The sequence below is a fragment of the Sycon ciliatum genome, chromosome 3 (assembly GCF_964019385.1).
Source record: "Sycon ciliatum chromosome 3, ocSycCili1.1, whole genome shotgun sequence".
Taxonomy (NCBI): Eukaryota; Metazoa; Porifera; class Calcarea; order Leucosolenida; family Sycettidae; genus Sycon; species Sycon ciliatum.
This window is the reverse complement of record NC_088645.1, coordinates 39,647,020-39,659,519: the sequence shown is the minus strand read 5'-3', so window position 1 is coordinate 39,659,519 and position 12,500 is coordinate 39,647,020. Positions and strand designations below refer to the sequence as shown.

Genomic DNA, 12,500 nt, shown 5'->3' with positions numbered 1-12,500 from the left:
ATGCGGGAAAATGTATCACCTGATCTTTGGGCGATTTTGAGGGATATAAAAATTTCAAGGTTTCCTTCAAAACGTAGCATTGCACGGTCTGTCTTAACCGTAAAGAAACTCTCTGCTGAAAGGTTTGATCAAATTTTGGGTTTCTCGAACATGATCAATAATAAATTATTAATGAACGAAGAAGAGACATTACCTCCGCTCTTGACCAAAAGCCTGTTTGATCCATCCCCTGCGCCTGGTAAGTTACAACAAACAACAAAAAGACGTGGAAACAGTTACAATAAGAACAGGACTTGAAGGCACTTTTTGTCACTAGTATTCTTCACACTTCATTCAGCACTTGATTCTTGTTTCTTTATCATTCAATATTGTACTATCTTTAGCGTTCATCTTGCCTCGTGAAGAAGGACTTTTCATTTTCTGAGTGTTCTAAAAGGTTTCATGCAGCATGTTCTCCCTATGTCCTGATCGGGGGGGGGGGAGGGGGGAGGGGGCGGAGGGAGCTAAACCTAGTTATAGGGAATTGTTATTCAACTTTTGCATCGTTCCTATATTATCACATACATGTTCATTATGTAAAGAAAAAGGACCTGTTTGATTTTAACTTAATCCTCTCATTAGAATGAAAAGTAGAACGTTCAGATTGCGAACCTCCTCGCATTAATAAAAACTCGAATGTTGAGCCAATTGTAATATGAAAAGAGAAAGGGAACTATAAGTTATCCGTTTTGTCCAACACTAACGGTTATAACCAGAATACTGTTGAGTCAAACATGTGCATCAATTAGCCCAAAAACTGACTGAGTAGGTCCTGACATTCAACGACCTGAGGCTTAGCTGCATCACGTCTAGATGCTCAAACCAGCAGCCTTCCGAATCGGAAGGTTCTAAGTTGTAAAATAACGTAAGAAAGGGGAAGGCGAGCGCACTCTAGACGAAAGCTAAGCATAAGGTCGTTGAATGTCAGTATCTCATCAGTCAATTTTTGTGCTAATTGTTGCAAATTTTTTGACTCGACAGTATTCTGCTTGTAGCCGTTAGTGTTGGACAAATCGGATAACTTATAAACTTATATAGAAAGGAAAAGGACATAATGGATACGAGTTAAGAGTAACTCTCTATCACTGTAACTGGATACTATATCCAGTTACAGTGATGGAGAGTTACTCTTAACTCGTACCCATATGTCCTTTTCCTTTCTGCATTTATTTATGGCTCAACATCCGAGTTATAAACTTATGGTCCGCTTTTTTAATTATAATCCTTGCCTTTCCATCCGGGTTTAATCTAGACCTATACGTTTTTAGACTAAAAGTCCACCAAGATAACGAGATAATATAAAGTCACATAGTTCGACAATACGGCACAAAACTGACAAGGTATTGAAACATTCGACAACCTGACACCTAGTTCCAACAGATCTACGAACCGCAAGCCAACAGCCTTCCAAAGTGGAATGTTCAGGTACAGACAGCTCCAATGAGGTGAAGGTTTGATCTAACCATGAGCTAAATATGTTTTTTTAAAGATTCGCGGTTGGCGTGAGACTTTGGCTGGAGACCGCATTTTCCGCATCCTCTAGGACGCCAACACACCCAAAGATCAAGAAGTCCTAAAGCGGTTTGAGGTGAGTAGATCATACCCACCACCAAAGTGGTCAAAGACCGAAAATTGTATTTGCTGCATCCATATTTCATTATAATTATGTGCGAGTCTCTTTTCTCGCTTTCGATCTTAGCTCGGTTTGTGCGAATCAGGGGCAGAAGATTGGTGATGGCATATAAGTCCTTTCTTTTGATTTTTAATATTCGAGGAACGAGGACGAGAATATAAAGGAAGATATTGAGAACAGGAAAGCTTCTGCTGATCGCGATGGTGTGCTTAGTATTACTGACTGATGTCTGGAAATGGCTGAAACTACAGTCGGTTTCAAAAAGATTAGCAATCAAGTTTGTGTCTTAAAAAGTATGAAGATAAGGGAAATCTGGACAACAAAATACATAAAATGGTTTGTTAGGGCACGGCAGCTTGTTCTGTGAAGGTTTCGGAACAATTGGACTAACCTTTAAGGAGTTAGTATTTCGGCCAGGTTTCTGGCCTTTTCCCATGGTTTATGATTTGCCCTGGAAGCCAGTATCGATTCGTTATCAAAATCCACGATTTATCCCATATCCTTTTTGGCCTTGTGGTTATGCATGCTGTGAGGTTAGGAGTGGGGTGAAGGGGGGGGAGAGGGGGGGGTTCAAATGTGAGTATGTCTATCTGTTCAAGTTTGCTTCCACTTCCACTCCTTTTAGAGAGAAATGAAGTACACCAGCGTGATCGAAAGTCAAACGAGTACAAAACCAGACGAGTATGTTTTGGTAACATCTCCCCTCCAATTTGGCTGGTGGGTTATTTCGAGACTGGTGTCCACCTGTTTTCGTACAGAGAGGAGGAAATAGTCTTGTTTCGCTTTGCACGGGAAGATATGGAAATCCCGTGATGGGGATTATTTGGAGACGTTTACTGAGCTTGTTTTTTATTATTCTTTTTTTACTCTGTTCACATAGTACCCAACTCGTAAATAATAAAGAAAATGGAGAAGCGAAGAATGCATTACACTATTCCGATTTCCTCTACGCTTTTTACAACCCGCTGTAGCCAAGACCTGAACTCCTGTTGGTATGCATTTTAGGGCATTATTATTTATAATAATAACGACAGTTCGCATATCACTCATTGCATGAGGTCAACGCCTCTGTTGACAATTTTGAGCCAAGCAGCTCTATCAGAAGCAGATTGCACAGCATCCAGAAGCGAGAGATTAACGCATTGTAAGTTTTTCTCGACGACGTCTATCCATCTCAGACGTGGCACTATTGCTTGCAATTAAAGTGCTACAGCTACGGTATACCGACTATGGAAACTATAGAGGTGCATTCCCTTCCTTCGCTTACCAATGGTCAACGAGTTGATAAATATATGCGGAATGGATAACGAATTTCGCGGAAAACGAATGGCTGGCGCTCGTAGCTCCCTAAACACTTCATTATTTATGGGAACATAAAGATTTAGGGATTGGTTCACCTGATTATCTCAAAATAACATACGCATAACATATACTTACGGACAACAAAACAGTCCTTGCCCGCATTTGGTACCTTCAACAATACAGTCTCGCCAGATTCGCCGTGGCAGTCTCGATGTTTAGGTGTATGATCACTCGGGGTGTGACCAGTCTTAGATTCATCTCGGAGTCCACGAGAAAACCTGCCAGCAAGAAATGGTCGCTTTCTGGGGACGTTTTCTGTGTCCGTCGAAGGCTCCAATCTAACAGCTAATCCGCTGTCTGGATAGGATAATTCCTGTGGCAGAGCCGAGTGGTCTGGATGAGATTTCATTCTTCGGAGTTGTGTAGGGTCCCACGGCCGGAGGCGGAAAGTTCTCCTCGGAAATTGAGGTTCCTGAAGTTCCTGCGAGGAATTGGAAATGGCGCCTTTGGATCCAAAACAACCCATCGCTGCGAAAGACAGTGCGATTTTCCTTCTCTCAATCACACTTGACAGAAGTGTAGGGGGAGAATGAAAAATATACTTTCTCTCTCTAGGTGTTCCTTTCGTCACCTCTTCTTGTGTACATTTCTCGCAAATGTGTACCTGGCAACACAGCAGTTGTGTGCAAGATCATGGGACGGTCTGTAGACTGGAATCACGGGGTAAAAGCTGACCCATGGCGTCATGACAAGCAAGCGTGAAAGTATGTGAGAACTGTGCCGTTTGAAGGACTAACTTGCATATGACTGCGGGATATTTGGTATGGAATGCAACGGACGACATCGGCTCTGGAGATGTTCCTTCTTTCCACATCTGGTCGCGTGTGCTCTGCTATTATACAAGAAAATGTCGAGAATGGATGACCATTTCAGGACCTCAGACAGCTTTCTCACCATCCGGGTCGTAATACTACATAATAACATTTCAACGTTTGTCAGCATAGAAGATTGAATCACGGGACACATTTTAGCGGCAAATGTACGTTGAAGTACATCATTATGAAGAAGGCTCCCGCTTTGTCAGCTATCTTGTCAAGTTATTTCGATGATACTAGATTCTGGTAGACGTGGAACTATCTAGCTGTTGAATACTGATTCTGTGCTGTGAACATCGACTATCCCGACTGAGAGAAATGGATTGCGAGGGTAGTATACTCACTCTGGTCCAAGATTCAGCTTCGGATGGTCTGATTGCTAGCTGGACGTACTGGCAATTTCTAATCAAAGCCAGTTTGGTATGACGGATACAGTTACCACCAATTATCAAAAGGCGATGTTGAAGCATAATTCTAGGATTGCACTTCTGGTGTTGCGCATGTGAGAATAGGGACCGTTTTCGTCAGAATTTGACAAGAGTGTGCTCCCTCTCCCTTTCCTCGCTGTCTGACGAAATATTGTATGCAGTCGCTTCAGGTGTATTTGTCTGGTCCTAGGAATCGTACTGATCGCAACTGTTTGGTAGAGCAAGCCAGGTATGTTGCTGAGCAGTTATGACTACAAGGTTCATGTGTGTGTTTCTCGCTGTAGGGATTGGAGAAGCCTGACGGCCTTGGTCTTCACTGATTTTCTTCTCCCCAGCCCGTCATGCTGGCAGTGTAGCATGGTGTTCAGTGTACTCCATGCTACCCTATTTTCAAAGAGCACAATAAAAAGGTCAGACTTGTTATCCAGGCTTCTCTCAGACAATCTATCCTATGGAGTTATTTTTACCCAGATGCAGGTGTGCTCGTGCCAGCACGTGGCATTATCAAAACCTTCTCGCTCCTACGCCTCAGGGGCACACTTGACAGGAGTATGTGCGTGTGCATGTCACTTTTGATGTGAGTCCGGCTGTTTTACCATCATCAGTCCACTGTGCAGCCGTTCCCTTGACTTGGGTATTGGACGTTGTACATGTATCTTCTCCGCGTTCTGTATCCCGTAGCCTAGTGGCTGCATGTTACATAACAGGTACGTGACATGGTACATGATTCACTTCTGTTGAATGTGAGCAAATCTCTTTGTTCACTAGTAATGTTTGTGCTAGTACAAGATGCTTTGTGGGAGCAAGGTTTGAGATCCGAAAGGCCATACAAAACAACTTTCGTGAAGAAAAGGCACCATGCAAAATAATTATGTAAATATTGGCCTCCGCCTCTGCAAGTGTGGCCGACTTGTACAATTGTGATGTTTTTCCTGAAGGCACCCGTTGGGTGCATGCATGCATAGATGAGCCTTTTTGATGCCAAGTAGCATTATCCACTGCCAATCGCGAGGGTTGACTTTTCACATCATTTTGTGTTCGACGTCATCCAAAGGATGGAAGAAATGCCTTAATTAACAAACGTCTTTGTATAGATTTTTGGGAAAAAAGGCAAATGTTTAAACTTTTATATATCTTTGGCTTTATTAGTTAGATCTGTTCCAAAGAACAGGTCTAACCAGAGACATAATGAAGCAAATGCGCAATGAATCAAAAGAAATCGGGAGCCCAAAGAGACAGGCGAAAAATAAGTGTTGTAAAGCAGTTGCACAAAAAGGGCAATGATCAGAAAATTTGGGAAATATGGAAGGTTATTGATTATGATATCTGCTTAGTTATAACTACATGTAATTTGGAAGACAAGATACCTGATGGTTCATACCATTCCTAACAAGCTAAGTTGGGCCACCCCTTATCCAGTCTTACTACTCACGGGTAGGAGTAGCAGGGATGTAGGAGTGGTAGGAGAGATCTAACAGATCATTGGGACACTTTATAGCATGTTACTAAAATTCACAATAAAAGCGAAATTTGATCATACTATTCTCATGCCCTACACAGGTTTACAACTTTGAATTTAGCAAACTATGACAAAAGTAGCTGAACACATCAAGAATATTAGACAGTTGATAGACAAATTCGATTTGAAAATTTTGTGATAAGCAAATTTCATGTGTACATGTAATCGGAGTCCAACATTTCTAAGAATCAGATGTTCGTTCATAATGGTATCTTTGAACCTCTGGATTTACATTGCATCCTTCTGCGCGCTCTCAAGATGAAACTGTGTCGTCATAGAATATTGGTCCTGGGTAGCGAACCGTACTGGGAACTCACCCTGAGCACTCATGCTCTGCTGCTCTTGCAAATAGAGTCCTGGTGTAATTGCTGACCGTAGGTAGATTGCGTTCTTATTGTCACTTTGGGATTGTACGAAGTGACTTGATGCCTCCTGTAGCGCAGCTATAGGGGTCGCAACTTGTACAATGCCTGGCAGAATCTCCCACAAAACACTATCGCTGGGTGTTGTGCTCGCCTTGACCGAAGTACCCAGATATTCTGGATAGAGTGCAGGATTGCTAGTGGGATTCGCTTCTGAAGAGGGTTTGGCTACTTGGAAGGCGACCACGTTCTTGTTCGTACTCAGAGTGTACATTTGGAACAAGGCTGCTTTTTGTGGTGGCTCTGAAACACACACACACAGGGTATACAGTACGTTGAGTTCGACAAAAGAGTCACCAGACACAACGGACAACTAGAACGGGTAGTTAGAAGGATACTAATAGGCGACGAGACGGAGACAAAGACGAATGAAACGACTACATTGTGGAAGAGAGAGAGAGAGAGTGAGTGAGAGCGGCACGATAACGAGCCTGGGTAGCTATGGCAAATATGGGCGCGCTAGAAGCTACCGAGGCCAACTGAACAAAAGGGGACTAAAGGAGACAAAATGTGAGTACGATGATGCATGCAGGCCAACTTGGAAAAGGTTGGATAAGGTATGGGAGGGGGTACCTAACAACAAAAGACCACGATGGCAGGTTCAATGGAGTTGTGCAGTGAAAAAGATTATCTGTGAGTGTTAAATACTTTTTTGCAATCTTTCGCTATGCTCAGCCGTGAAATTAATTTTCCATTCAAATCATAGGGTTCGAACCCGCACTATCGCAATACATGCATTCCTTCTATACACTTCGCATATACTAGTAAACATAATACTATGTTAACAAAAACAAAACAATCCAAGTTACGTCACGAAAATTTGGATTACGTACTTCCTATGTTGCCTCGTATGGGTGGACATGATGCACAGTTAATAATTCTCATACCGTTTCTAAGAACGCAACTTTTTGCTACTAAACAGGACAGTCGAGAGCAGGTATAGGCATAATGATTATGTGGCAAGTCATCTCCATTATTCTTTCTAATCTGCTTGGTCTACCGCAGACCCTCAACATAACAGTAGAATGCCCCGCATGCGCACTGAACGAATAACTGGCTAGGTACATTTTGGTCTGCAAAGCCCAAGATCTGGAATGAAAACCCTCATAACTGGTATATCGAATATGTATAACGCAAACAGCAAAGGCACTGCCCCACACAACAGTGCTCAACTGCTGCAACAGCAGAAGCGAAATCGTTGCGTTGTGCAAAGTACTACCCCACACAAGAGTGCTCAACTGCTGCAACAGCAGAAGCGAAATCGTTGCGTTGTGCAAAGTACTACCCCACACAAGAGTGCTCACCTGCTACAAGTGCAGGAGCGAATTTCACTCCTGCACAAGTTGCAGTTGAGCACTCTTGCGTGGGGTAGTGCCTTTGCTGTTTGCGTTATGCAGAGCTCACTGACTTATCAGTTTGAGCACTCTGGCAAGGTACGATCGGGCCTGGTTTAAATCTGGCTTTGGAAATTTTATTTTTCATTGCCATCGGGATCGGCCTTATTTCCTCTGCGCTGCGCTGATGATCACAGTTCTGTGCACAGATTGAGTATCCATTATGTCCAAAGGTGTGAAACCTTACCTTTTGTGACAATCAGGAGTTCGTCTTTGGATTTATCGGCGTCCGGAACGTCTTTTGCACCTACATAGTTTCCGCCTGTAACAGGAAAAGTCACAACGAATAATTGGCTAGGAATGTTATGGTCGACAAAGCCCAAGATCTGAAAATGAAACCCTCCTAACTGTTGTATCGTATATAATTATATTATGTACCTGAAGATGGGCTTTGCCCGAAAATTCGAATCATTTAATATCTCTTTCTCTTTTAGTGATTAGTGCAGCCCAGAGACCGTTTGGAGAGTGAAGATGTATGGATACGTACAAAGGTGTCCTATCTTACCTTTTGGGACCGTCAGGGTTTCGTCTTTGGCTTTATCGGCATCCGGAACGTCTTTTGTACCTATTATAGTTGCCGCATGTAACAGGAAGAAGTCACAAGCAATCTTCAAAGTAAGTAGATCTTGGGAGTTGTGACACTTATGACACCGTTTTTGCTTCGATCTTCAACATAACAAGCTGTTCAAGACAAACATTTACAATACACGGCAAGGAAGGCTCTTGAGCATATTATGCGAAAAAAGGGTCTCTTGTTGTGTGTAGACTCTGCTAAGAACCAAAGAACCAACTGATGAAAATCAGGTGACCGGTTGTGTATCTTATACGAGATATTGAATCATGGCCTCAATAAAGGGACACGGTGAAAATACTGCAGATATCCAATCAGCTCAATGAGTAAACACTTTGCAAATTGTACATTTGACGGTCAGTTTCTTTGAAGTAGATGTCCTCCTTCTAAGCTGTTTCTATACTGACAAGTGGAAAACGAAGGCCAAGTGCCGATACGTTGCAACACTCTGTCAGAAACTGGCCAACTTGGGCTTGGCAATTCTGTAGAATTCCTTTTGGTGCGGAACTTGCAACCGGTACGTGGGCGACGAATGCACTGTATCGAAATAAAACTTACATGTACATGAATTTTTCATGATTGTGTGAATATTACAGACTCCATTCGTTCATTCCCTCAACCATGACCTTATACTTACGTACTAAATAGCACTTGTGTCTTGGATTTGGTACCATGATATTCACCAAACTGCCGGGGATTGCACTCAATCCTTCATGCGTATATCCTGAAGACTTATCTTGGATTCCTTTTCCGTCCAGCGAACGTGCTTCCTTTTCTGGCGAAGCAAGGGCACTTGCGTGCGCCGGCCCGCTGTCTGGATAAGACCGTTCATTTGAACCAGCCGACAGACTTTCTGGAAAGGATTGCCTTCCTCCTCGATATTCTGTGGGATCCCATTGCCGCAGTCCGAAGGAATTACCACGCAGGCGAGACCCTTGTGGGGGCTCCAAAGCGTTCAGCATTGCGTCTTTCGATCCAAAACAACCCATTACGTGGCATTCGAGTGCGACCTCCTTTCTTTGTCTAATACAACCACCTTATAGTATAGAAAGAAACATATCCCTTCCAGACACTTCTCTGCTTCTCGTTGTGAAGTATGCTTTGCATGTTATAATAGTACTTGGCGTTAGTACTAGCTGTGTGTAAGATCACCCCACTTCACTTTGAGTGGACCCACTGTCGCGGAGCCGCATACATGTACATGACTATATGAACAGCCACAAAGAAGTCATGTATGATACCATTTGCCACCTCGAACCTGTTCGTCAGAGAGACTAATACTGACTTGTGCATGGAAGAAATCTGGCTGTGCTAGATGTCCTGACAGCAGCCCTGGGCGAAGAATGCAACGAAACGTGCTGACACGTGGACCACTACTATTACATATTTTCTTCTTCAGATACCCCTTTCTGGAGCGCGCTTGGACCCCATCTGCTGCATGGCAACACGAAATGTCAACACTTGTCTTACCTACGTTCAGCCTAGTGTGGAGCATTCCTCGGCAGTGCAGACCTATGACTGGCGGGTGGCGATGATAGAGATATAGCTCTGGAAAGGGCTCCTCTTAGGCTGTCTTGTAGAATGTGGTCACGAGACGTGCTTCACAGCACAATATGGATGATTCCAAAGGCCACCTGTCCTGCCAAAACTGCGATGATACGTGCTGAGGTAGAATTGAGACTGTCGAGCTGCCAATACATGTACCCAACATAAGTTGGATGCGATGAAAATCCACTCCATTCCATAGGTGAAAATGTAGGATTTTAGGCAAGCAGTAACCGATTTTCCTCCTGGATTCAGCCTCAATCCATTTAGATGCTGGATTCAGCCTCCAAAGGTCCGGTTTCCAGAGTACGATGCAAAGGACCTTGCTTACGCATAATGGTGCTATATTAATACACAGGCTCGACACGTGGCATCGCCAGAAACTACGATCCATTCTTGGCGTAGTGTATCCTCAAAAAAATCGAACAAAAACTTATACAAGCTGTGCAACCAATTACAGTGACTCAACATACTACAAAGCTCTACTTTCAATCGACACCAAAGACATCAAGCAGCCCAGAGAACGCCCTGTCACCAGATGGGTCGCCAACATCAAGAATAACTTAAAGACAATACACGTTTCCATTGCCGAAGTGGAAGCTATTTCTCAAGACAGGGAAGCTTGACTCGGCATTGTGAATCATCATGCTAAACATATTACTTGAACTTACTCAAATATTTAAGTAGTAGAGCCCACACGCTCTCTTCCATTAACACTGCAAAAGTTCAACTCATTCCACAATATTACAACGTTTCGGCAAATTGCCTTCATCAGGTTCACAATGATGAACAAGCTCCCAAACCAGCATTGATAAAGGCCAACAACTCCCCTGTCGACAAAAGGGTGTGAGAAGCCGCGCGAAAAAGAGTTCAGCTAATACTAGCGCTAACATCGACTATCAGTGGAGGGGACTACAGCTGAGGTAAAACCAAAGCAACACAATCTTCAGCGCCGGTGTCATGATAATCAGAGAATAAACGAGTGGCGATACAAATTACAGCAATGACCACCCAGCGTTAGTGTTTATCTTTCGAGCCAAATTTCTGATCTCCACAACCTCCCTCAATTTCCTGCTAAGTCTGTCGCCTTCCCGAGCGAGGACTAATACTGCTGTGAAGGCGCTATTTCGCAGCCTCAATCATTACAATTGGATTGGACTTTAAGTTGAGGCTGCGAGATAGCGCCTTCACAGCAGTATCAGTCCTCGCTCGCGAAGGCGACAGAGCTAGCAGAAAATTGAGGGAGGCTGTGGAGATCAGAAATTTGGCTCGAAAGATAAACACTCACGCTGGGTAGTCATTGCTGTAATTTGTATCGCCACTCGTTCATTGTCTGATTATCATGACACCGGCGCTGAATAATGTGTTGCTTTGGTTTTACCTTTTTTTTTTTTTTTTTTTTTTTTTTTTTACTATTGACACAGCCCTACTGGAAAACAGGTGGAGCAGTGACGACGGGCAGTGGATCCAGTTCCATTATTACTTTGAGCAGGCAGGACCGCGTTTTCCAGCCCGCGCTGTTTGATCTGTCATTGGTCCAATCCAAGGCGACAATCACGTTACATACGGGAATTGGGGTTCCTTGGTCTTTCCCTTTTGTATAAATTAAACCTTGACTCTCCATCTGAGTCCATTTGCTGGCCTAACTGCCTTTTAATGCTTTACATGTATTACCCACTCTACTCAGTATCAGTGCCTTCACTGGCCTTTTATACTTTATTCTCCTTTTTAGTCGATATCATGTCAGGCCCATTGGGTTGGTCAAAGACTATGATTGAGATATGAGAGGTACCTCGTTCAAGTCCTGCCTGGGAGCGGGTTTTCCAGCCGTGCTGCTACCCACAGTCAACTGGGAACTTGTGGCCAGGCACAAGGGTACATGGATGCAGCTAATGGGGTCGTTGTCGGCACTTGTGCCAGTTGTTGTGAGACTTATCCACTCACTCCCACCGTTAGGCGCTGCATCTGCCGCTAGGGTTTATCGGCTGTTAGCGGCCGTCGTGAGTTCCCTTTGGGAACGGACACGATAATTTACTTTTTTTTAAGTCGATATCATGTAATTAGGCAAATTTGCCTGTTTGTTCTTCGACTCTAAATGAACAAACAACAACAACAACAACAACCCTTTGTACCGAAAAAGGTAAGCGCAATGGGAGAGTTGAAGCACGATGATGAGGGCAAAGCAAAAGAAACAAGTGACATACACTGTGAAAACTAAACTTATGACAAAGACGCGATACTAACAAATACGAAGTACGCAAGTATTGCTAATAGACAGGTGTAAATTCGGCAGACAGAAGGGCATGGTAAGTAGCAACGCAAGATGCTCGGGGGGGGGGGGGGGGCGGCACTCCGTCCACTCACTCACCACACCGCATTTCACAATCGTCACATCACAGGTATTTTTCGTTTCCATGACGCTGCTGTAGCTTAGAAATGCAGTGGCAATACTGCGGAAAAATATTTTTTTTGGAATGAGTGCAAGAGCTTTGAACTACTTACAATGATAGTAATAGTAATTCATCCTGTTCACATGTTACCAGTCAGTGAAATTAGCCATGGGATGAAGGCACCAACTAGATTAAAACCGAGTAATATACACTGTGTTCCGTTATCTTATCATTATGATTGGGAAACTGCCTTCATCCTCCAAGGGCTTATAAAAAGCATGGACATACATGTACCCATATTTCAGAGAATGACAAAGTGATATTCTATTCACCCGAAACGTTTCCCCATTTGAATGAGGTAATGAGTCCCTTAGCTTTGGCG

At 43.5% G+C, this 12,500-nt stretch overlaps 1 protein-coding gene and 2 long non-coding RNA genes across 3 annotated transcripts in view; all 3 read right to left on the bottom strand.

Annotated features, from left to right (window-relative positions):
* LOC135812172 (uncharacterized) overlaps positions 1–3,590 on the bottom strand; it is a 13,348-nt gene extending 9,758 nt beyond the window's left edge. The window contains exons 1-2 of the long non-coding RNA XR_010552770.1: positions 3,110–3,590; positions 194–235 (exon numbers count right to left, since the gene is read on the bottom strand). This is a non-coding gene — a long non-coding RNA (uncharacterized LOC135812172). The remainder of the gene's footprint in view (positions 1–193; positions 236–3,109) is intronic.
* Positions 3,591–5,320: 1,730 nt separating this feature from the next.
* Positions 5,321–9,283, bottom strand: LOC135812758 (uncharacterized). The gene is made up of 4 exons (XM_065325998.1): positions 8,821–9,283; positions 8,118–8,177; positions 7,800–7,874; positions 5,321–6,461 (listed from the first exon to the last, which is right to left on the bottom strand). Exons 1-4 carry the CDS (start codon positions 9,170–9,172, stop codon positions 6,025–6,027), a joined length of 924 nt encoding a protein of 307 aa, XP_065182070.1. The 5' UTR covers positions 9,173–9,283; the 3' UTR covers positions 5,321–6,024.
* A 2,795-nt stretch (positions 9,284–12,078) lies between these two features.
* The window catches only part of LOC135812756 (uncharacterized), a 12,013-nt gene continuing 11,591 nt past the window's right edge, over positions 12,079–12,500 (bottom strand). The window contains exon 3 of the long non-coding RNA XR_010552955.1: positions 12,079–12,500. This exon is cut by the window's right edge and continues 352 nt beyond it. This is a non-coding gene — a long non-coding RNA (uncharacterized LOC135812756).

Excerpts from the sequence above, each read along its gene's own strand:
- LOC135812758 (XM_065325998.1), bottom strand. The coding sequence starts at position 9,172 with ATGGGTTGTTTTGGATCGAAAGACGCAATGCTGAACGCTTTGGAGCCC. Across the intron at positions 8,178-8,820 it reads ACACAAGTGCTATTTAGTAC|GTACAAAAGACGTTCCGGAT; the intron begins GTAAGTATAAGG and ends CAACTATAATAG. Across the intron at positions 6,462-7,799 it reads ACTCCTGATTGTCACAAAAG|AGCCACCACAAAAAGCAGCC; the intron begins GTAAGGTTTCAC and ends TGTGTGTTTCAG.